The sequence below is a fragment of the Dipteris shenzhenensis genome, chromosome 32 (genome assembly GCF_047967505.1).
Source record: "Dipteris shenzhenensis isolate YYH24624 ecotype China chromosome 32, Dip_SZ_1.0, whole genome shotgun sequence".
NCBI lineage: Eukaryota > Viridiplantae > Streptophyta > Polypodiopsida > Gleicheniales > Dipteridaceae > Dipteris > Dipteris shenzhenensis.
The window spans coordinates 33,368,135-33,392,006 of NC_141627.1; the positions used below are offsets into that span (position 1 = coordinate 33,368,135).

The 23,872-nt window shown below is 45.0% G+C and overlaps 1 protein-coding gene across 5 annotated transcripts in view; it reads right to left on the reverse strand.

The window, feature by feature from the left end:
• Positions 1–263: 263 nt before the first annotated feature.
• LOC147880635 (uncharacterized) overlaps positions 264–23,872 on the reverse strand; it is a 159,367-nt gene continuing 135,758 nt past the window's right edge. For 4 of the 5 annotated variants that reach the window (XM_087370899.1, XM_087370895.1, XM_087370897.1 and 1 more), the window contains 5 exons: positions 16,463–16,573; positions 16,289–16,368; positions 15,939–16,199; positions 15,740–15,833; positions 264–727 (listed from right to left, as the gene is read on the reverse strand). In XM_087370899.1, the coding sequence (XP_087227025.1) occupies positions 428–727; positions 15,740–15,833; positions 15,939–16,199; positions 16,289–16,368; positions 16,463–16,573 (846 nt within the window). In that variant the 3' untranslated portion in view covers positions 264–427. Of the gene's footprint in view, positions 728–13,744; positions 13,842–15,739; positions 15,834–15,938; positions 16,200–16,288; positions 16,369–16,462; positions 16,574–23,872 lie in introns of those variants that run through there. The other variant, XM_087370900.1, reaches the window with a different exon arrangement.

The window sequence follows — 23,872 nt, forward strand, 5'->3', positions numbered from 1 at the left end:
TTAGGTTACAGTTCTTCTCGAATTAGATGTTACATAATCACTTATAGCTAAATATGTATATATATAAGCAGTATGTTGCTTCTCTCTGCCATAAGAGCTGAGTAAATCCAAACCAAACATCTAGACAGGACTGAACTATCCAGTTTGTTTATTTTGCAACAATGGGAAGCATGCAGAACAGCGGAGGCATGCAACAAAAGATTGCATTGAACATAATGAACTGAAAGTGGAAATATACATACACAGTATCAAGTGATAAATGGCCACAACATACCTCAAAATGTCAGAGAGGAGAGTGGTAAACAATGATCATTTATATCTTTCTCATCGAATACAAGATTGATAAAGTGATGCACCGCAAATCCACATGATAATTGAAGAAGCCCCAAACTGTCGCAAGGGATTACTCCAATTATTTATGAAACTGTCAAGTTAAAAAAGACCTCTGAATATCTGCAGCAAGAAGAATCAATGCCACTAACTCGCTTCCAACAGTGGACACTATATCGTTTGCCACTTTTGCTGCTTCTTCATGCAGGGAGTCTGGCACTATCTCAACTGTGTCACTAGAGGGGGACTCAACACTGCTGCAGTCTGAATAGCTCACAGGTAATGAACTGCTCGATGAAAATTTTAGATGTCGTGCTTCTCTAATAACAGCATCAATCATTTCCACAGCAGTGGAAACAGAACATTCATGTTGAGCCACCGATAATTTCGTTGCCACCTAAAACATCAGTGTTTATCTTAAGCATAGTACATAATAACCTTTCTTGTCTTCTCCTTTTCCATTGGAAAAATTTAAGCAAACAAGATATGTGTTATGACTTTTCTTCTACTTAACAAGAAGCAAGCATCCATATTTCACGATACCTCTTATGGTCTTCCATATGAAGATACGATTCAGATTTGCATAAGAATCTCTAGTGTTATTGGAAAAAGGCCTATGTGCGCCTCTCTCCTTGGAGGAATGGCTGTACAATTGAGGGTCCCATATGCAAAGGGTACACTAAATGTGCCTAGTATATATGTGTGGATGTGAGGGCCTTAGAGCTACTCCCCCCAGGTTTTGTTGTGGGATGCTCTAGGCCTGTGTATGGCTATGGGGCGGGTGTGGGACCCTCGTAGTTGATGCACTATGTTGGGTGTGTGCATTTTTGCAGTCTATTTGTTTGTGTACACATGCATCTGAAAGACTCTTCATCTCTTAATTAGCAAGAACAAAGGACGCTCTATGCCAAACAAATAATATCCCCTTACCTCTTTTGATACATTAGCTAAGCAGTTTACTGACAAAGGAAAGAAACATAAATAGGTCTACATCAATGCATGTGGCCCCAAACACCTGTACCTCCTCCACATTAAGTTCCAAACCAATTGTGACTGGCTTGTACCTAACCTAGGTGCCATATTAACTTGTGTGTGGAGGGTTTTGTCCAAGGTAACACTCAAGACTAAGGACCACTGAACTATAGCTCCACCAGAACAAGGGTTGGAAGCATCACTTCTATATAAATGGCCTTTCATCCATGCTTTGTGCACCACTATCAGATATGGAGCCTCCAATGTTGGCTATTGCCACTCTCTTGGTTGTCTACATGGACTCTTCTTGTAGAATGTGAAACTCCATTGAGGGAAGGAGAAATCTCAGCAAACTTGCGGTAAGTCTGTGTATTGGTGTCAGATTTGTAGGACCTTTGGGCATTTTGCAAGAGATTGCCTAAAGAAGAATAAGAGGCCCAAGAAATCTTCTCATGCGGCCCATCTTTGTCCTTGACAGAGAGTTCCTATGGCACCTCCTACACATCCAGCACCAGCTGCGCATCCACCACCTTCAACTTTAGCTGCTCGCCTTGCATTGGCCGGCCCTCGTTGGGTGGCACTTAGAGTTGTTGCTCCTCCTCCACTTGCAGATCCTCTTGTCTTGAACTCTGCATTTATCAGGGCTCCTGATAACCTAATTCTAGTTGCGGATAGTGATGCCTTGGAGCCTGATCATGACTTTGATGAGGCCATTCATGCAGTTCCTTTAGATCCTTCCCAGGCCTTGGTCCTTAGTCTGAGCAGCCCCCTTTCACTTCTGCTATTCAATCTCCCTTTGGTGATCGAGGGAATGGTGTGGCTTCTTTTTCTTTTTCAGCTTTGTAGACATGGATTTTAGTCACTCATGCATCGTTGTTGATGGCTAGGAGGAACTCTCTCTCTCTCTCCCCCCCCCCCCTCTACCTTTGTAGACAAAATTTCTCACCATACGTATTGACAGGGTGTCCTCTTCCATAGGTGCGAGGCTCTTTCCCCTATGGATTTCACTCCTCTCCGTTATTCTAGGAGATCTTCTACTCAAGAGGGAGTTGTTTCCACCATAGGTTAGGTTAGGTATTTCACCCTACATCCTATTGATGAGGATAGTTAGGAACATATAGGACCCTGGTGGTGTGTCTCATTGCCGCCGTATGTAGCTGATTCGTAATCAACTCCAGCTAGGGGATCCATTAACATTCTTTTATCCATGAATACAAAATGGATGCTAGAGATTGCTCAAAGTCAGGTCAGCTTCTTTTAGGTTATACTTTTTGGTCTCTTGCTTTGTGGGCACTAGGGGGGAACATGCATTTCTATTTCAAATTCCTTTCTTCCCCTTGGGATTGAAAATAATATCATTATACCCTCTAGAGCACAGTGGATCATTTCGTTAATTGGGGGATGTAAGGTTGGTCTCCTCAACCTTTATGCCCCCAACAACATAGGGGATCATGTCCTTTTCTGGAAGGAACTGTGCTCTTGGACCCCCATTGTAGACTCATGGATTATTGGAGGAGACTTCAACATGATGGAGTTGCCTTTAGATGAAAAGAGAGGAACAGAAGATGGTATTCACTCATTGGAGAGAGTAGCTTGGGATGCCTTCCTTTTCAAGTTTTTTTTTTTCCAAGAAAAGTACTTCATTAAGTATGAATAAAAACCGCATAGCAAGCTGAAGTGCGGGAGTACATCATGTTAAGCACGAGAAAAAAAACAGCTCAGAATGAGCAAACAAAAATCCCAGGTGGCGGCTGAAAATGCCACCTCATCCTTGAAGAAGAGTCAGAGAAGAAAGTAGAACCCCTCCAGACTCTGAGAAAAGCAACCCTCCTAGCAGTAGTAGTCCTGGAGGTTCCCTGTATGTTCGCCCAAATGGCCATCAAAGTGTGTATGGTATCTGCCCAGATACTGGCCATAGTCTGAGAAGGGTGAACTTAGGAGTCCTCCAAAGCCTCTGTGCATCTGGCGCTCCAAATATGCCATGCTGTGAAACTAGCCAGAATCTCCCAAGATGTGTCTACAGAAGCGTGGGGAGCTCTGAATGGAGTAAACGGAACATCCCGGAGGGAGCATGACTCCACAAGGTATCATCGAACAAAGAAAGCTGTATCCGTGTCATGTCCCTCGAAGAAAGCCTGTGGACCAATGAGTGACAACCAAGCAACTGATCCCCAGGTCAAGAAGAAGGGTGCTCTATGAAAAATGCAAAGTATCCTAGCAACACCCTTCCAAATCGTCCTCGCCTATGTGCACTCCCAAAGGCAGTGCTGAACTGAACCAAAGATACTTGGTCAAATTATGCCTTTCAGACTCTGTCTCATTCACTCTTGTTCTCGTGGCAATTAGAAGGCTGCATATGCCCATCCATCCACGGATTGACAAATTGTAGGTTGATGATTGGGCATTAGATAGAGGTGGATCCGGTGGTTCTAATGATGTTTGAGCCCTTTGTGAGGTGCCGTTATGCTAGTATCATGATTCCAAATGTCTTGTATGCAGAGGAGGTCTCGCACATGATCTTTAATAGATTTAAGTATCTCATTTGCTGGTGATAGTAGTGATTTTTATGGTACTATTGCTAGCACCAGGAGAGTCTGCCTTCCCTTAGCTTCGCCATGGTTCCTTGCCATCAGCTACCCCTTCAGCCCGGACCTATACCTCGCCATCGACTGCTCCTTTAGCCAGCTTCGAATCAGTCGTACAGCCAGCCGTACAGCCGCACAGACTGTACGGACTGGTGCACCGTACAACAGGCTTGCTGATCTGCCATACCAGCCCTCCGTACCCTTTTGCCAAGCTGTCCATACAGCCGTACCTGCCCGTCCGCCTTGGAGCTGCTACCCTCAGGACTGCTGCTCATGCTCCTGCCCTTGCCATCAGCCTTGGGACTGCCGCTAACAGTAGCTGCTCCAGACTCGATTATCGCACCATTTGCAGCAGCTTCTGCCCTCGGGATGTGCACCCAAACCTGCTGCTAATTTCTGTACGGACTGCCCATCTACTGCGTCATTTGCAGCTGCCCTTTGCCTTCAATTGAAGTACCATTTGCAGCTGCCTACTGCCTCGATTGATGCCCCCGATTTGCTACTCCATCGGCCACTTCTGCCCGTGGGATTTCTACCTATGGGAGCTACTAGTCCACCGCTTCACTACCTCAGATTGATTTGATACCATGGAGCCTCGTCCTCCTGGAGAAGTCATATCATCTAGGGAGAAAGCAATGGCTCCCATCGGTATGAGGTTGGATAACAAATTACTTCGTCACTTTGACCTCACTGCTTCAGCCACGGAAATCAAAGCAAAGTTCGAGAATATTTATGCCACATCTACTAGACATGACCGACGAGCTATATCTATTGTTTTGCATGATCTATCTGAAATAATAGATAATGGCTAGGAATATTTTGGTACTCTGCCCCTGGGTTGTTTCCCAAAAATGAATGGAATAAATGATGTGTGTTGAGTCAATAAAGGTTCTCTGCCTTGGATAGTCCTCCTAAAATGATGTATGTCTTTTACATTTATGGTGTGTGTCTCCATGTTCCTAGTTAGTCCCTGGAGTCAAGAGGGGGATGTACTGTGGGAGCCATGTATTGGCAAGTTCTAGTGTGGGTTCTAGTCTAGTGTGTCCTATAAATGCCACGTGTGACATTGGGAATTATCCCATATGCATTGGTACTCATATATGTGTGTGCTCTATATAAGAGCTGTACTTGTCACTTGTCACATCAATCAAGTATCAAGCCTACAAGCTCTTTGGTCTACATGTGAATACTTTCATTTTGTTCATTGCTCTTGCTATTTCATTTCCATTTCATTATGTCTCTCTTTGAGTATCATTATCTCTCTCCCTAGCCTACCCTCTCTCTCTCTCTTCTTCTCCACTATGCACCTTCAGATTGGAGGCCCAACGCCAAATATCAAATCCACTAGATGCCTGAGACAGTGGTGCCTTGTAGGGGGATAGTACGTCCATAGACTCCACGAGTGGAAGGGAAAGTGGAACAAGCTAGTCCTCTGAGGATGTCACAGGTGCTGAAGAACCATCATGAATGGAGGAGGCGACGATGGGATCCGTGATTGTACATATAGAAGAAGGGACGCACAATGGCTGTACAATCATCTCTGATTTTGATTGCGCTATGAGAATTGGTATCACCTCGCCCCTTCACCTTACTGGAGGAGTATCTAGAACATCGATCACCTGTTGAGACACCCCAGTAGTGGAAGGAGTGCGGGATGCCATAGGGGAGGGATGCAGAGTAGGGGATGGAGGACGAGAGGCAGGAGATGATGCAGAGGATGGAGAGTAGAGAAGTAAGCTGGAAGAGTGGGAGATTTAATTCCTCAATCTTTGAGGAGGATAAAACGGATGAGAGTGAGAGATTGGGATCAAGCAGGAGTTTGCAGGTCACCTTCACCCTGGAATAGGTTGACGTGGGGCGAGAAGGGGAGATGTTGTTGAGGCCATATGATCCTATTAGAGGAGTATAGTCCGAACCACCGTGATCCGAACTGGATGCAAAAGCATTGCGAGATGAGACGGGTGAAGCTTCCTCTGTGATGGATGGACATGATTCTCATTCGAAATCACTGTGATATCTCATCTAGCATCTACTCGAGGTCGTTTTGGACATGGAATGTCTCTGGGGGAGTTCTTGAAAGTCGTGCCTTGGGAAACCTGCGTGGGGAGAGGAGAATACCTGGGTGCGGGATCAAGATGAGCCTTGGAACTCATGGCGTAGAAGGAAGTGAATTGGTTATCCTTCGGTAGACGAGGCTTGTACTTCGGACGATATTGTGGGATGAACCTTCCTAAGCTGAGAGGGAGTGGCGTACGAAAGGTTAGGAGGAGGTAGGATAGGTGAGGAGGAGGTGTGAAGGGACGACTAAGAGATGCACAAGAGGGGTGAGAGGAGGGAAGGTGTAGGAGAGGGGAGGGGAGGGAAGGGGAGGCCGAGAGAGTGAGAGGGGGGTGCGTAGGAGAGGGGAGGGAGGGCAGGGGATCCCTCTGTAGGAGAGGCGAGGGAGAGGAGGGAGGCCAAATGGCAAGGGGGATGCGTAGAAGAGGTGAGGGAGGGGAGAGGAGGCCGAGAGGTGATAGGGGTGGTGTGCATAGGAGAGGGAGGGAGGGGAGGGAGTCGAATAGGGAGAGGCGAGGGAGGGGAGGAGGCAGAGAGGGTGGAGGGTGTGCGTAGAAGAGACGGGAGAGGAGAGGGAAGGCTGAGAGGGAGAGAGGGGGGGAGGTGCGTAGGATAGGGAGGTTGGCGCAAGGGGAGGGAAGAGGGTGGAGCAAGGGGCGGGTATGAAGGGAGGTGGAGCAAGGGGAGGGAAGAGGGTGAAGCAAGGGGGAGGGTGGTGCAAGGGTAGGGAAGAGGGTGAAGCAAGGGGGAGAGTTGCGCAATGGGAGAGAGTAGAGCAAAGGGAGCGGGTAGGAAGGGAGAGGGTGGCCGAGGGGAAAAAGATGATGATAGGGATGCACGTGGGCTGCCAAATGGTATTAAAACCGCGCGTGGTGGCTGAAATAGAGGGGGGTGAGCTAAAAATAGTGAAGTAGCTGAATATGTGTTAGGCTTGATAAAAATAGCCAACTTTATCCCAAATTAGCTAGAGATTGCTAAACATAGCGAGAGCTCGCCAATTTTAGCAAGTATCGCTAAAAATAGCAAGAGTTGTTCGAAGACTTGACAGGTGGTCACTGCGTTATGGAGAGTGACAAGGGTGTCGCCAGGATGACCAATTGAGAAGGGTGTGACTAAGTTGATCATGGCAAAAGGGGGTCACAAGGTTGTCACTGGAATGACGAGGTGACAAGGTTGTCACTGAGATGACCAAGTGACGAGGTTGTCACAGGGATGACCAAGTGACGAGGTTGTCATTGGGATGACCAAGTGACAAGAGTGATCATGGTTGAAAGGGGGTGACAAGGTTGTCATTGTGATAACCAGGGTGAGCAAGAGTGAAGGGTGTGTGAACAGGGTGAAAGGGGATGGAGTGGTTGACAAGAGTGTTCATGGTGAAACGGGGTGACAAGGTCTTCACAGTGACAACCTTGTCACCCCGTTTCACCATGATCACTCGTCACTGGTGACAACTTTGGTACCTGATTTCACCATGAACACTCTTGTCACCCACTTTGGATCTCCACAGGTTCACTGCAATCCCTCCATGAATAGAAATCCAAAAGAAAAGAGTAATCTTTCTATTCCTGAGGGATTTCCAGAGCTTACGCCAAAAGTTTTTCCGCACAACTGCGGAAATCTCAAAACTATCCCAACGAGATGCTCTGGAGGGCCTCCAACCTCTACTGCTGAGCTGAAACCTCCGGGCATTTCTAACTGTATAGCAAAACAAGGGGAAGCTCTTCTCTCGGTGCCCCTCATCAATCCATTCCCACTCCCCTAGGTCCCACTGCAAGAACCTAAACCTGCAATCCTGACAGACTGAAAGGCAACCTCCAAAAGAATATCATTAGAAGACCTGATAAGTCTGCCTCCTGACTGAACATCAAAGACTACGGTATCCTCATGTGCATCCTGTAGGGCAATAATCTGTAATGGAATGCCCATCCCTGAAAACGCTCCCCACCAAGTGGGCTCTGTGATCGGCATGTCATCTGTCTCAATCCACTCTGGCGGAATGGCTGCCTGTATCTGCTGTATCCTGACTGCACTCCCTCTGAGGTGGCCAATGGTATAAGTCTCTGATCCTCTGGAAGTCTCATAAAGGCCTGCCAAGCGCCTACTATAGAAGCAGGTCCCCTCTCCCATCTTGACCACTGCATATAATGTGACACTCCAACTGGCCTGCCATGGTCATCCAAGATCGAGTCATTCCACACGATTGGCTGCCTATGAATTTCTTCACGAGAGGTGGGTGAAACTATGCGAAGAGTGTTTCTGAAGCAGCCCCAAGCTTTCAGAATAGCAGCCATGAGAGGGGAAGGGGAGATTTGAGATGGGCTGAAGTAAAGATCCATCTGTAGAGCTCATCATTGGAAGAACTTTCAGATTCCTGCTGACTTGCAGAAATTTTTTTGGCAGAGACTCTGGAAATCCCACCAGAATAGAAAAATCACTCTCTTCTTTTGGCTAGAAAAATTCATGGTGGGATTTTGGCCAAAAGAAATCTCGCTTCACGAGATCATATGTCTTCTCGACTCCTGGATGTCCCGCACATGGGCTATCATGGCACTGTCGAATGACTCTCTGCCTGAGATCATTCTGACTAGGTACTACAACCTTGCCATTTCTTTTCAGCATACCATCCCTTATGGTATATCTTGCATATGTTTGGCCTTTTCTGGATGCCAGGTCATCCTTTTCTTCCCCGGGCCTAAACACATGAGCTTTAGGCCATAAGCTCTGGACAAACTCGTCCACCTTTTGAGTTTCTCTAATCTCGGTCATTAGAGCACTCTCTAATACCGTAAAACTCATATTGTGCATAATGCGAGACAACGCATCAGCAACCTTATTATCCTTCCCTCTTCGGTACCGAATCGTCAAATTAAACTCCTGCATGAGCTCTGCCCACCTAGCTTGGCGGCCCCTCAAGTCAGGTTGTTTATAAAAATGTTTCAGAGTATCATGATTCACATCCACATAAAACTCTGAACCATACAAATAATGCCTCCATGTTTTCAAAGCATGGATAACAGCATACAACTCCAATTCATCCAATTCCTTTGAGAGAGAGAAAGCTTCTTGCTTTCAAAGGCTACTGGCCTTCCCTCTTGAAGGAGAACTGCTCCTACCGCAATGCCACTTGCATCGGTTTCCAGGAACAACGGTTTCTGGGGATCAACTATTTTTAACGCCGGTCTTGTGACCACAGCTTCTTTTATGGTGTTAAAACTTTCTTGTTGATTTTGTCCCCATATAAAAGGTACTTTATCTGAGGTCAAATCAGTCAATGGCGATACTATTTCGGAATATCCTTTGATATGCCTTCGATAAAATTGGACAAATCCCAAGAATGATCGCAAAAGCGGTCAGACTCTGAGGGACTGGCCAAGTTAGTATCGCAGCCACTTTCTTTGGATCCATTTCTACCCCCTCTGGAGTAATTATGAATCCTAAATATTCAAGTCTAACCATACACAGTATAGTTTTCTTTTTATTTACATAAAGATTGGCTTTCCTCAAAGTACTAAACACTATTCTTAAGTGTTCGCGATGCTCAGTAATACTTTTACTGAATACCAAAATATCGTCAATAAAATGTACTACAAACTTTCCGATATACGGACGTAGTAAATCGTTCATAAGCATGACGAATGTAGCTGGAGCATTGGTAAGTCCAAAGGGCATTACCAAAAACTCATAATGACCAAACCTGCTTCTGAAAGCGGTTTTATGCACATCCTCAGCTCTAATCCGGATCTGATGGTAGCCACACTTAAGATCTATCTTGCTGAAAATCACGGCTCCATGTAATGCATCTAGCAAATCATCAATCCGAGCCATCGGATACCTATGCTTAACAGTGATATTATTCAATGCTCTGTAATCTATACAGAGAGGCGAAACGTATCATCCTTTTTCTTCTTTAATATCACTGGCGAAGCAAAAGGTGAGAAACTTGGTTGAATCTGCCCCAACTTGAGGTATTCTTCCAGTTGTCTTCGCACCTCCGCCTCTTCAGTAAAACTCATTCTATAGGGAGGTCTATTTACAGGTTCTGCCCCCGGGATCAGTTCAATTTTATGCTGAACATTCCGCTCTGGAGATAACCCATAATATTACTCATCCCTAAAACATTCAGAGAACTCCTCTTCTATTAGATTAGCCAGCTTGGCCATCTCACCACTTTGCGCAACATCAGTGCTAGCCGAAGAATCATCAACCGGCTCTACCGATGCTGTACAAAGGAATAAAAACTCTTCTTGAGCTTTTCGGATTTCCATCACGGAAACCAACGGTCCCTGAGGTATATCTTTTTCACCTCGTAAAACATAAAGCACATCATTCATCTTGAATTGATATACGTGCTTTTTCCAATCAATGGCTGGATTCTTCCTAGAATGCCACGCCATACCCAGAGCTATATCTGCATGAGCAAGCTTAGTCATTTCAAAATCAAGCTTCTCAGCATAGTCTTGAATATGAAGCTCCAACTGGGTAACCCTTTGGTCCCATACTTCAGTTGAACTTCCATCTGCCATCTTAACTGTATACGCATAGTCAGATGGGTTAGTCTTTAACTTCAGCCTTTTCACGAGCTTGGAGTTAATCACATTGTGTGTTGACACCGAGTCAAACAACACAATGACATCATGATTGGCTACTTGCCCTTTCATCTTAATTAACTCCGTATCATTAAAGGCTGTATACCCCGTTGCTGCGGGCCTAGATAGGATGTTATCAGGTGTACTTGTTACTAGCTTAGCAACAGACACACATAACAAACAAGGTACTGACCTCTGAGAAGATCTCGCTAGCTAAATCTGCATCTGTTCTGCTCTGGGACTTCCCTCCATTTCCACGTCGCATTCTGAGACTAAAATCTCAGCCATCCGACGATCCTTATTTCGTGGACAGTCCTTCCACTGATGAGGCTGAAGGCAACCAAAACACAAGCCTTCTCTCCTCGCTTTTTCTCTTTGCTCTGGGTTTAAGGGAGACTTTGACCAAGCCCCGGCTACCATTGGTGTTACTTTCCTCTTCACTCCAATGGTGGTACTTGATTTAGGAGTTTCAGCCGGTTTCGCCTGCTTGGCTTGACCACTCGGCTGAGAACCATTCCTTTTACTAATCCACTTCTTCTTAAACCCAGATTTCTTCTGGTACCCATACTGGGTTCCAATCTCCGCAAACCCACTTGGCCTGCTGCCCTTGGCATCTTCATAGTTCAGGGCTATGGCTATTGCATCATCCAACGTGTTCGCATACTTAGCCCGAACTTCCATTTTAATCCGATCATTCAATCCAAATATGAAATCTTTCACTTGGATTGATTGAGGTAGGGGTTCATCAACCTTCATTACGCTCTCTCGAAACTTATCAGTGTATTCTGCCACTGACAAATTTCTCTGACGAAGGTTTCTATACTGATCCCAAGCTTGGGATGCTTCGTCAGGAGGTAAGAAGTGTTTCCTAAATTCCCTTTTAAACCCCTCCCAGGTAGTGGATGCAATACCATCTTTCTGTTGTTTAATCCACCACCGATCCGTTGCCTCACTAAACATGTGGGTGGCCTCGCGGATCATTTTGATATCATTTCTGATTTCACAAATGGCGAACGCCTCGTCCCATTTGTGTAACCAGGTCTCATGACATCAGAACTATGGTCATTCATCCGACCAGAATACTTTTCCGGCCTATAGTTGGCAATATTAGGTACTTTAGCCTTCCTAGGCTCAACCGTATGGACACTATTCTCCGGTTCCATTGGAGCCTTTCCTTTCTCATCTCGAGAAGGTCTGGCAGACATACTGTGTATTACTCTTCTAAGTTCAGACTGCCCTGCATTTGCCTGTAACTGTTGCGCTAATAACTGCTTCAAGGCATCCTCAAGTAATGCAATCCTGCCAGATAAGGTGTGAACTACTGGGCGCGACACCTGCTGGGTCGGCCAGACTCCTGACTCTACAGGGTCCATCCTGAAAGCTCCTTCTTCTGCTTCCATTCAGGTCAATGGGTGTTTTGCTTTTTTTAAATAAAATAAATAAACACCGCTAGAACACTATATTTACAAACTGACACAATTCCCTATACTAGGGAAATTCCTGCAAATCAACTCTGACTGAAGCACACAGGCATATGCACAAGCATAGTCTCAAAGACTGTCCACAAATTTTCTTTTTCCACTTCAGATTCCCTTCTGCTGCACAGGAATAAATCAACTATAAACTCTGCTGTACAGGAATAATAAACTGCAAATTGAAAATTTGTAGTGAAGAGGAAAAGAACTGCTCCCTGGAATCTCCATGTATTTCGAGTTCGGGCTCCTACGTGAAGGTAATCTGTGCTTTCATCAAATGTCGAAACGTGCGCCTACGTGAAGGTAATCTGTGCCTTCTTCTTGGCTATTCACGGATGAAAATTCACAGCTTCCCACCATTTGCCATCCAACATCGCTCCCTGGTCCTACTGTTCATCACTCTCAGCAAACCCACTCTATGGTGCCCTTGGTGAACCATGTAGCCTCATAGCGATCAGGAGGTTCCAGTTGTAGAGTAGCCGCCCTTTGGCAATCTGTTCTTCCGCTGGTTCGCGTAGGAGTGAGCTGCTTCGATGCTGAGATTTAAAAATTCGCCCGTCGAGCCACCATGTATTTCGTCGATCACGTATCGTCGTCGAGCACCACGCCTTCTCTAATTTCCCAGGTCATTCAGACGTAGTCCCAAATGATAATTTACCCCTCTCTTGCCTCCGTCAACGGAAGTCCGCACAACAGAGCCACCTATAATCTCCGCCCTTGCTCTGAATCGTCGAATCGGTTGCACTGCAATAGATAGCTGAGAGCTTTGTCCGAGAGCCCACGCTAGCTGCCCATCAGCCCATGGATACTTGCATATGCCAACAATTCCAGCCCTGCGCTTCCTTCATACGCGACTCCTCTCTTTCACGTGCCACCGTTCCCAGGCCCTAATGTTCGTCATCACAGCCTTGACCGAGCAATTGATACGATCATTATCTAACTCTCTATCTGCTTTTCGTCGACCGCTGGTCTCACGTTCTTTCCACGAAGTAATCCTTCGTCTGCGCTCCCTTCGTCCAGCCTGTGAGCTAACCATCACTAATCCTTCGTCTGCGCTCCCTTCGTCCAGCCTGAACGCTAACCTGCTCTGATACCAAATGATAAGAACTTCCTACTTACTACAGCAGATCACGGGAGTAGCACCACAGAATATCCTCCAAGCCAAATCCTTGCTAGAGCGTGAGAGCTCTCAGAGAAATCGAAATCAGAAAAAATCACGTGAAGGTTCATTCTCCTTCTCTCACTAACTCCAGCAAGCCCCATCTCCCTAGATGGATCTAGATGCCACATGTCATCATCATAGGGCCTTTCCTAATGCATCTTTTCACCCCTCTCATGGGATACTTTAATTTCCTTTGCCCCTAGGCACATTGCTTGCATTAGGCCCTTGGCCTTAGATCCACCTAGTCTGGTGCTATCAGCCCTCACCTAGGACCTTGACATTAATTCCCTCCCGATCATTTACATGAAGCGCAAACAAATATATTACCAACGTAGATCCTTAAGGGAAATGTCGACTGATTCTTCCGAGGTCATGCTACCTCGGCTAGAGCGTAACATTAGCTAATCCCGATTAGGTTATGTTAACTCTAGGAGTGCTTTGCCGCATCACCTTCCATGTGTCACCTGCCATGTGGATATGCCCCGTCAGACCTACCATGTCATCTGCTGATTAGTGTTTGCTGAGGTAGACTGTATGTGATGTTGCTGAGTGTGGACGACGACTTGTCAGAACAAGAGGTGACAGTGCAGGCTATATTGCAAGTCAAGCTGAAGAAGCTACAAGTTGGGCTGCTCCTGCATTACTAGAAACAGGCAATGATGGTGACAGGTACCTGCGCATGCAGATGAGAACAAAGGCATGCCGTAAATCAGTAACTTTGTGTTGCTGGCAGCAGGCTATGAACTTCATGCGATGGGTAACTCTATAGACAGCGAATTCTTTCTGAAAAAAAAAAAAGAAGACAGCGAGTGCTATGAGCAGAGAGTTGTTGTCTCATTAGAATACTTCAAACGGGCAATTCAGTTTGAGCTCCTTGTTAATAGATGTGCTCAACTTTGGCTTTGGGGTAGAAGGGAACAACGCAAGCTCAGTTTTGACTTCAGGATGAGCTCATAAGCTCCTTGTCAGCTCCTTCCTTGCCTCCTCAAGGGCCAGGACCCGATATAGGCGTAGACCAGGGTTAGTTATGGTACCAGACCTAGTAGGTGCAGGGGGGACCCCTGAGCCATGCATATCTATTAGACTCGGTCCCCTTTCAGAAGGATTGTCTTTTGGAATCATCAGGAGAAAAGCTTCAGAGAGTGTTGGTGGGAGGGGACATAGATTTCTTATTCCTGCAGGAGCACCATCGTTTTCTAGTACAACCACGTGTGGGAGGATTCTTTGAGGACAGAGTAGGACTTCTTAGGCTCCCACAATAGGAGAGGGAGCAGCCATTTGCATCTACATTGTAGAGCCTTGGACAAATGTCATATAGGATTGGGGCATCATTGTGCCAGGCAGAGCACTCTAGGTTACAATGACGATTATAAAGGCTACAGTAGGACTTTCGTCCATTAATCTCCCCTAGTGAGGCAATAGGTAGGACGGACTTTGGGACCATCATCTGTCAAACTCTTCTAGTCGCTGATCACTGGTGTATATGAGGTGACTTCAATATGCTAGACTTCAGATGACAGGAGGCGAGGAGAAGAGACAGACATTCTTAGAGGAGGAGTAGGGAGAAGCTCATTTACATGTGAAAGGACTGGATCCCTGGTATCTGGCTGAATTTAGCTGCTCACCAAAATCTCTCCTCTTCTCTAGACAGTTGGATGCCCGCAGGTTGTCGACGCTAGTGGGCACACAACAGAGGAGGGATGACCACCATTGTTTTGAGTACTATTTTTTCCTATCATTCTCCTACACAGGTCATTCTTTAGGAGCAGCAGAGACGGGAGCCTTGATTCCATACTTTTAATTCCTTGAGGATTATCTCAGAGATCCCATCATGGATATCTTGATCGAGACCCTTTAAGAGGGGATCAACAGCTTAAGCCCTAGACCAGTGCTTAAAAGAGATCAGTGCACTCCTCCGTGGTGAGATAGAGACCAGAAGAGGGGCACTTATGGAGGACTTGGTAGCTCTACAAAGATTGGAGGAGAGAGTGCCAAGGAGTACTTGGGTGGTGGAGAGGTTGCAGATTGCGAGAGCAGAGATTCAGGCCATGCAAGAGGCCAAGTCACAGTATAGGCAGGCCATGGTAGACTTCAGAAAATTTATACCATTCATTGGGGAGTTGTATTTCCTTGATGTCCGTGTCACTAAGAAAAGAATGTTCTTTTCTTTGGAAAAGAAAGTCCCATGTGACTTCTATAGGATCAATCCAGATTGTTGTACCTTCAAGGCATAGTTATGTTGCCTAACTTATGATTAGTGTAAAACCACTGCCTACTTTTATCTATCATATTTAACCTCTCAGCCAAAACTTGTCTTCAGCAACCATAACTACTTTTGTACTAAAGATGTCCAACGATGTATGGATCCTGCCTTTATTTTCCTTACCATCTTTTCAGGCAAGAGTTCAGATACTGTATGCTTATTTGAACCTTTCAGCAGTGGTCTCAATTAAATACTCGGCATGTCTTTGAACACAACAGATGGATGACTACCTTGGTCATGCATACAATGCCAAGAAAATACACCATCATGCCAGGGGGAGAGAGAGAGTCAAAAGTGATATTTCATACTTTGGCTATTGTCAGACGAAGTTGTTTGGTGGAACTGCAGAGCTGTTGCAAGCTTGACACCATATCCCGAAGACTTGCATTTTGAACTGGTACCCTTCACAAGAAAGACCAGTCCTTAATAGATGATGATATCGAAGATCTGTATATGCAACTGAAAAATATAAAATGTGTTCTGAACCTGTTCATTGATCTACCACACCTGGCTATACCAAGAGCATCTTCCTTGTTCACCATTGAAACAAAAGACTGACCACTGGATGTGGTGCTAATGAAGTTTAATCCTCTCAACCAATTTGTCAGATATTGCCTGGGGGACATCTTTCTCCTAGTAGGATGGTATGTATTATAGTCTGTTGCATTTTTTAAATCTTCTGGAAGAGCACCATCCATCCAAAGTGCAGGGAGCAACCGACTGCTGATACTCGTGCCATGTCGTTGCTGAAGCATATGGTTCAGCTCCCTGAGGACAAAAGTGACTGAATTAAAAAATTTCCCTCACTGTTAAGTCATGAATTCAAATAAAAATGAGTGGCTCAGATTCTCATTCACCTTTCTCGCTCTTGAAACGTTTTAAGTTCCTCACGAAGGTATGCAAGCTCCATAAGAGCTTTCACCTTTTCCTTTGTCACCTGGAGAGCTACGACATTTCATAAGGTTTCATGATAATGATACATAGGAACAGTAAGCACAATCATATAAGCATTTTCAATGAATGTAAAGAACCTGTGCTAATTGTTGATTCAGCTCTGATATTTGATACTCCATTGCAGCAGTTGTGTTTTCCTCTAAAATATACCTCTCTTCCTGTTGGGATAGTAGCAATAGTGCAGACACCTTAACAAAACAAAAATGATCTCCCTTAGCAGGCAGAAGATCCACAGAAAAGGATGATATTAAAAGCACCGTTACTTGTTTGAAAAAGGATGGAATCAGAAATTTCTTTAGCAGCACTCTGCACTCGAGAAGCAGAAATAGCAGTCACAATTATCAAATATACAACCATTGTCCAAAATTCAAGTCGAATTCAGTCCATCACGTAAGAGAAGCACATGACCAAGCCGTCAATTTGTCATTCTCCACTAGAAGCTAAGACAGAGCCAGTGAAATAATCAAAATATCCATAAGCAATCTCAATTTATAAGTTTGTATTAAGCTATTACCTTTGTCCCGACAAAATTTAGACATCCCTCTTCTCTTATAACTATCTTTCTTCAAAGTCAAAGGTCTATGTTTCGCACAAATAAGCAGCCAGGACATGGCTTTTGTAACGTCATGTTCTGTCCATTTCCATCTTTAGTCTTTGTTAATTTATGAAGCAAAAGGCTTAATTCTTCAGTTGGCATTCACAAGAAGTAAAGGATAAAGATTCAGCAAAAATATAAAATTAGATTCAAAATTATGATGTTTGCACAATTTCTGCACCCCCCAAACCAACCCCAACACAGCACACCCACATGCATGCATGCACATGTGCACACATGAGCAACCTGCATGCATGGACAACCAATGTCAGATACATTTGACACAAAGACCCTTGGGTCAGCAATGAACTGATTAAAGGTCATTCAATGTGTGTGCCCCTAGATGTAACAAAAACTTATTCAAATGGTAGCACTGGTGGGACGTACGATGTTAAGGGTGGCCTTCCACTATGCAATAGTGGTGCTTAAAGGTTAGCTATTTTAAGGATGGTTATAGTGCGTTTTAAGGCCTTTCCACTGGGCCATAGATTGTGATAGTTATAGGCAAATATATTAAGAAAAGGACTTCTATTAAGTATGAACAAAACCAGCGAGAGCTCTGGCTCTCCAGATATGCCATGATGAAATACTCGCAAGTATCTCCCAAGAAGAATCCATGGATGCATGCCCGGCGGGCCTGAAGTGTGAAAAGGGGCCAATAAAAATCTCCTTAGAGTGAACAAGAAATAAATTAAGCCCGAGGCTGAAAGTGCCATCTCAATCCTGCAATGAACTGTGCAAAAAACGGGGAGCCCCTCCATTCCCTAAGGAATGTATCCCTCCTAGTAGAAGTTGCTTGTGAGGTCCTCATCCAAATGGCCGTTAGTATCTATCCATATAATGGCCAAATTGTGAGAAGGGTGGACCTAGGATCCATCTAAGGCTTCTGTGCATCTGGCTCTCAAAATATGCCGTGCTGAAATGCTCGCAAGTATCTCCCAAGAAGAATCCAACGATGCATGCCCGGGCCTGAAGTGTGAGAAGTGAACATCATCTAGAGAGTACGACTCCACTAAATGTCGTCATATCGAGAGAGTCATGCCTCTCATAGGCCTTGAAAGAGAGAATAGGGCTACTGATCCCCAGGTTATAAAGAAAGGGAATGGAGAAAACATACTGAAAATCCTAGCAATTCCAAATGATCCTCGTGCTTTGACAATCCCACAGACAATGCTGAATAGACTCCACAGCAGAACATCATCGAGAACAAGTAGAGTCCTCCCAACCTGGACCATGAGTTCAATGCAATCCTCTATGAATAGAAAGCCAAAAGAAAAGAGTGATTTCCCATTCTTGAGGGATTTTCAAAGTCTCCTCCAAAGAGCTTTTCGTAGATTAGCAGAAATCTGAAAATTCTCCCAATGTGGAATGTTGGAGGGTCTCCATCCATTACACCTAGGCTGAAATCTCTTGGAATTACTGACTGTGTAATGAAACAAGGGAATGCTCTTCTCTCGGTGCCCTGCATCAATCCACTCCCACTATCTGGGATCCCACTATTAAAGCTTTATGGGAACTCCTCCGTATAGCCGAATCCTCCATGAGCCCAAAGACAGGAGGAGTGGATCCGAGTATAGGTACCATTGTAAATCCGAACTGTGCTCCAAATAACCTAAAATCTTTATAGGCTGAAAAGGAACTCCCAATAGGATATCATGAGTAGATCAAGACAGCTTGCCTCTTGTCTCAACATCAAAGATCAATGCACCCTCATCTGACTGTCGTAGTGCTATGACCTAAATTGGAACACCTGCCGTGAAAGCCCCCATCGAAGTAGAGTAAGAAATAGGCCTGTCATCCGTGTCAACCCAATCCATGGGTATGGTTGCATCAATTTTCTGAATTCTCCCTGTACTTTCTCTAAGGTGACTTACCAATTGTACTTTCTCTCACGTGAATTACCAATTGTACTTTACGATCCTCTGGAAGTTTTGTGAAATCTTTCCAAGATCCCACAGAAGTGATAAGACCTCTCTCCCATCTAGACCACTCCATATAATGAGAAGTGCCAAGTGGTCTACCATGCTGATCAAGTATGCTATCATTCGGCTGCCAGTCAATCTCTTCTACAGAGGAGGGGGGATTCTCCATAGAGTACTCCTGAAGCTGGCACAAGCTTTCAGAATAGCAGCCATAAGAGAAGAAGAGGGAGATCTGAGATGGGCTGAAATAAAGATCCATCTGGTACTATCCATCCAGTCTCCATCCGGAGAAGGTGTACAGGACCGTATGCAGCAAATCGAGAAATTTTTTCATGGCTCTTGCCTAGGCAAAAGTCCCCTTACCACAATCTTCCAAGCAAGGTCCTGCACTGCAAGTCTAGATCTATGATATTGAGATTCCTTCCCTTGTGGGAAGGATCAAAGTCTCCCAAGCCTCCTAGCTAAAGCATTTGTTGTATCATCTAGTCCAATCCGTAGAAAATTCCTTATAGACCTCTTAAGCTGAGCAATGCAATACCTAAAGTGGCACCAACAAGAGCAGCCAAACCATGTTGTGACCAGCAGAATTGGTTGACAACCACCATCCTAGAAGCAAGATTAAGTTTGGCAGAACTCCAAAAGAGGGGCTTTTTCTTGATACTCCCCAAAATGGGAGCAACCTACTGTGATGGAGAGAAACCTCTGATAATGACACCCTTCTGAATCCAAGTAAAACCACTACCAGCTCCCCAGTTCGGAGTATCCTCATCACTAATCCAAAATCCATTGAATATATCCAAGTCTTGGGAGGGAGAAACGATAGTAAATGGGCTACGAAAACGAGCAGTCATAGTGAATGAGCTTCCTAATGAGCTAATGTCAATGGTAGCTCCCATATAATTCCAGGGCAGAACTGCTTGACTCCGCATAATTCAAGAGACGTTGCACGACATTTTGGACAGCCAAGCGATGGAGGCAGAAAACACAATTATATTTGGCACCTTAGCAAATTCATAGAATTGAGAGGCATCAACCATCGCTCTCAATCTTACGAGAATGGAACAACTCATGACGTTAACACATCTAACATCTAGGACAATAGCACTTATCTCTTCCATTTCTAATTCTAGAGTGTAGAACAATTCCCTGCATCAAAAGTGCAGAGTTAAAAACTATGCTAGAAATCACAATAGCTACTAGGTCATCGTAGCTATTGGGTCACCAGATTAAATCATACAAATTGCTACTGGGTTGTTCCTAATTTGCTACCATACGAGCAAGTAAAAACCATATGAGCGTACCGAATGACCACCAATCCTCAAGGCCTCAAGGGTCTCATAAGATTTAGCTTCGTAGCTTTAGGACTCACAAAGATGAAGAGGATCAAGACAGTTCATGGCTTATTTGCAAGCCAACTACATACAAAACACAATCTCACCTGATCCGATGGAGATGAATTAGTAATTACATCTTGCGTTGATATCATGTTTGTGCTTGTTGCTAGGGAAGCTTTCGCCATATTGATATTTCATAAAAGTGGCCGGTGAGGAACAACCATGAGTCTCGCAATCAAGGCAGTAACCATGCGAGGGGGGTGAGTCCATACGAGGGTAAAGGGGAAGGGAAGAGAGCTACGCATGGGTAGGCTGTGGAAAGTCTCAGCCTCCCTAATATATCAACTTGAGATCTAAGAAAGATACTCATAGATTTAGGCACAAACAAAATTGGGCTAGAAGGCATCTCGAGGGACTGATCTGGAAATCTGAAATCTCTCACCCCTTACTCCTCTGATAAGCATCTGGCCGTGGGATGATCTATAGGAGGAGGAAATCCCTCTAATCCAAGCGTTTGAAAATCCCAAACGAAGAAGGGTCCCTTATAAAAAGCCCCACTCTACCTTGTCATATGGTTTCTCAAAATCCAAGAGTAGAATGGCCAATCTCTGGCTGCTCTGTGTGGCCAAATTAGAAGCTTCCCAAAATGAGAATATATTATCAAAAATGCTTTATTTGTGTATCTTGAATAAGATCTCAAAGAATGGGCTGCAAACACAAATTGATTGCCTTAGCCAAAATTTTGTAGCAGGTGCCCAAAAGAGTGATTGGCCTTCATTGTGAGATTTCTGCAACCTCCCTTCAGAAAAAGATGTATGAGACCCTTTGTAAATGGATCAGGCATAACCCAGAGTCCCATATGCTCTGTAGGGCTGAGGTAAAATAGTCCTCAATCTTATCCCAAAAAACCATAAAAAGGGAAAGAAGTGCAGTCCTAAATTGAAAGTTGCATCAAGTGATACTTGCATATCTGGTTTCACCAACACGGGAATACATTGCCATATAGCATATCTGGCATCATCTCTAGCCACTGTGTCTCTGTTGAGAGTAGGGAGACATAAAATCTATAGCTACATGCAAGATGGCATCAAAACCTGGCTACAAAACCTTGTCTGAGTCAATTAGCTGTAAAACACTCTCTCTACTATGTCTTAGGCTCAGTGTAGAGAAGAAGTGTTTATTGACTCTACCTCTCATCTGACTCCAAAATGACTCTCGTGCATGAAAGGCATGCTTTTCTCTCTCATATAACAATATCTACTGGTGAGTCCATGCTGCTCTGCTCAGCAAGGCGCTCTTGAATCCAAGCATCACTGGGTCATTTTTGTTCCTCCCTCTATAGGAGGGCTGCCAACTGCTGGTGAATACCAACTTTCTTTTTGAGAATCTCACGTCTCCTGGAAGTAGCGATTGAAAGATAAAAATCACTAAGCTCAGAGAGAGCTGCTCCCACAAATGAGGGAGATGGATTGGGTGGAGACAAATGACATGTCTATTGCTTGTTCCACATGGATGGCCGTGTTCACGAGTATGGGCATTCCAATTCAAGTTATTGTAGTTTGAGATGCACATGAGGATGCCCTGGTTTTTCATGTGCATTTGGGAGGCAGGCTATCCAGATCCACATATGACATCTTGCTAGAGAGAGCATTTCAGCCTGTCAGGATTATTCACAGTGGTACCTCGATCTTGACCCTCTTCTCATTTCCCTGGGATCATGGAGATTCCTCCTTTCTATCAGAAGGCAGCTCCACCATGTTGAAGTCACCTCCAACGACCCATGAATATGCAATAGGGACCAAGAGAGAAGCTCCGTCCACAAAAGGACATGATCCCATCTATTGTTGGGAGCATAAAAGTCGAGGAAACCAATGTCACGTCGCCCAATCAAAAGAATGATCCATTGTGCACTACGAGGGTATGATGATACCATGTCAAACAACCAAAGGAAGAAAAGAATCTGAAACTGATATACAAGTCCTCCCCTAGTGCTCAAAGCAAGCGACCAAAAAATGTGACCAAAAAGCAGTTTGCCTGACTTTGTACAATCTCTAGCGTCCAATTTGTGTTCTTGAATTAAAAGAATGTTAATAGAACCCCCAATGACATCTGGATGGATTTGATTAAATATAAGTTGCTTACGGCAGCGATGAGGCACACCACCGAGACCCTATATGTTTTAGCTAATACTCCTCATTGACAGGAGGAAGATGAGGCAGTGCTGAAGAAACACTCTCAAGTATGAGGAGGGGCCACATTGGAAGCTCTCTTATGTCTTTTCTCCCTCTTTCGGCAATCTCTAGCAAAATGTCCAAGAACCTACATATCCGTTCACTGGTCTTGTCTACCAGCAACCTCTTACTCTTTACCTAAAAAAAGAGCCATCCAGGCCCTGGAGCATGATATGATCATTAGAAACGTTAGAGTTAGAGACAACAATGACCCTAACTCTAGGAATCCCATCTGATTTGATTGCCTCAACGACTGAAGAGGGCAAACCCAATGTCTTTTGAGAAGCATAGTCTACATTATTTGCCTCCCCTTCTGCACCCGAGCCCCCCTTCTTCCCCTCTCACCAACTCTCTTTGGCCTCTACATTAATGAGATCACATCCTTCATAGACCGCCTGGGAGGCGAGGGGTCACCGCTGGCTGATTTGTTGGTACCGATACTACTATATGCGGATGACATAGTCCTCTTGTCGTCCTCAGCAGAGGGTTTACAGAGACATCTGGAGGCCCGGAGTTCTGTTAAGAGAGAGATATGACAGTTAACCTTGGGAAGACCAAGGTTATGATCTTCAACACCTCATACCTAGTGCTCCATCGACATAGCTTCACTTACCGAGGTCAGCCAATAGAGATTGTGCAGTCCTACACACACTTGGGTGCAGTTTTCACTGGGCCAGCTTTCACGATGATCCATGCAGCCCGAGCACGCCTCACACGAGGATATGCTGCTCTGGCCCGTTCAGAGTGACAGTGTTTCCAGGTGCACATCTAGGACCCATCGACGAAGTGCTGGCTTTTTGACACCCTAGTGAGACCAACTGCCATGTATGCAGCACCGTTCTGGGGGTGTGATATTTCAGCAGCAGAGTGGAAGAGATTTGAGCGGCTACAGATAATCATGGGATCCAGGATGATTCGTAGTAAGCCCTTAGTCCCCCATCAGATAGTACAGGCAGAGTTTGCTATGACCCCTCTTCAGATCAATGCCACCTTTCAGACAGTGACCTTCCTCCATAGAGTCTGGGATCTACCTCGTGAGAGGCTACCAAGACTGGCATTGGAATCCTCTATCCGACTAGCAGAGAGTGGGTTTGATACAACATGGTATGCACGCGTCTTTGCTTAGTTCGCCACTTATGGCATTCAGATGGACAGGCTCCCTCCTTTTCAGTATAGCATGGATGCACCCCTCGAGCTGATTCCACGAGATGAGATTAACCGCATCATACGATTACACCTCCTCCAGCTTCACACACTTTGGACTTGGGGGGGGGGGACCAAGATTTCCCCACCAAGACCCAGCTCTACTATGATCATTTCTTGAGAGTATTGGAGGATGGCCTCATCATCAGACCCAAGTATCTTGAGGACAGAGGAGTCTCACATGCACTGAGGATTGCCATTG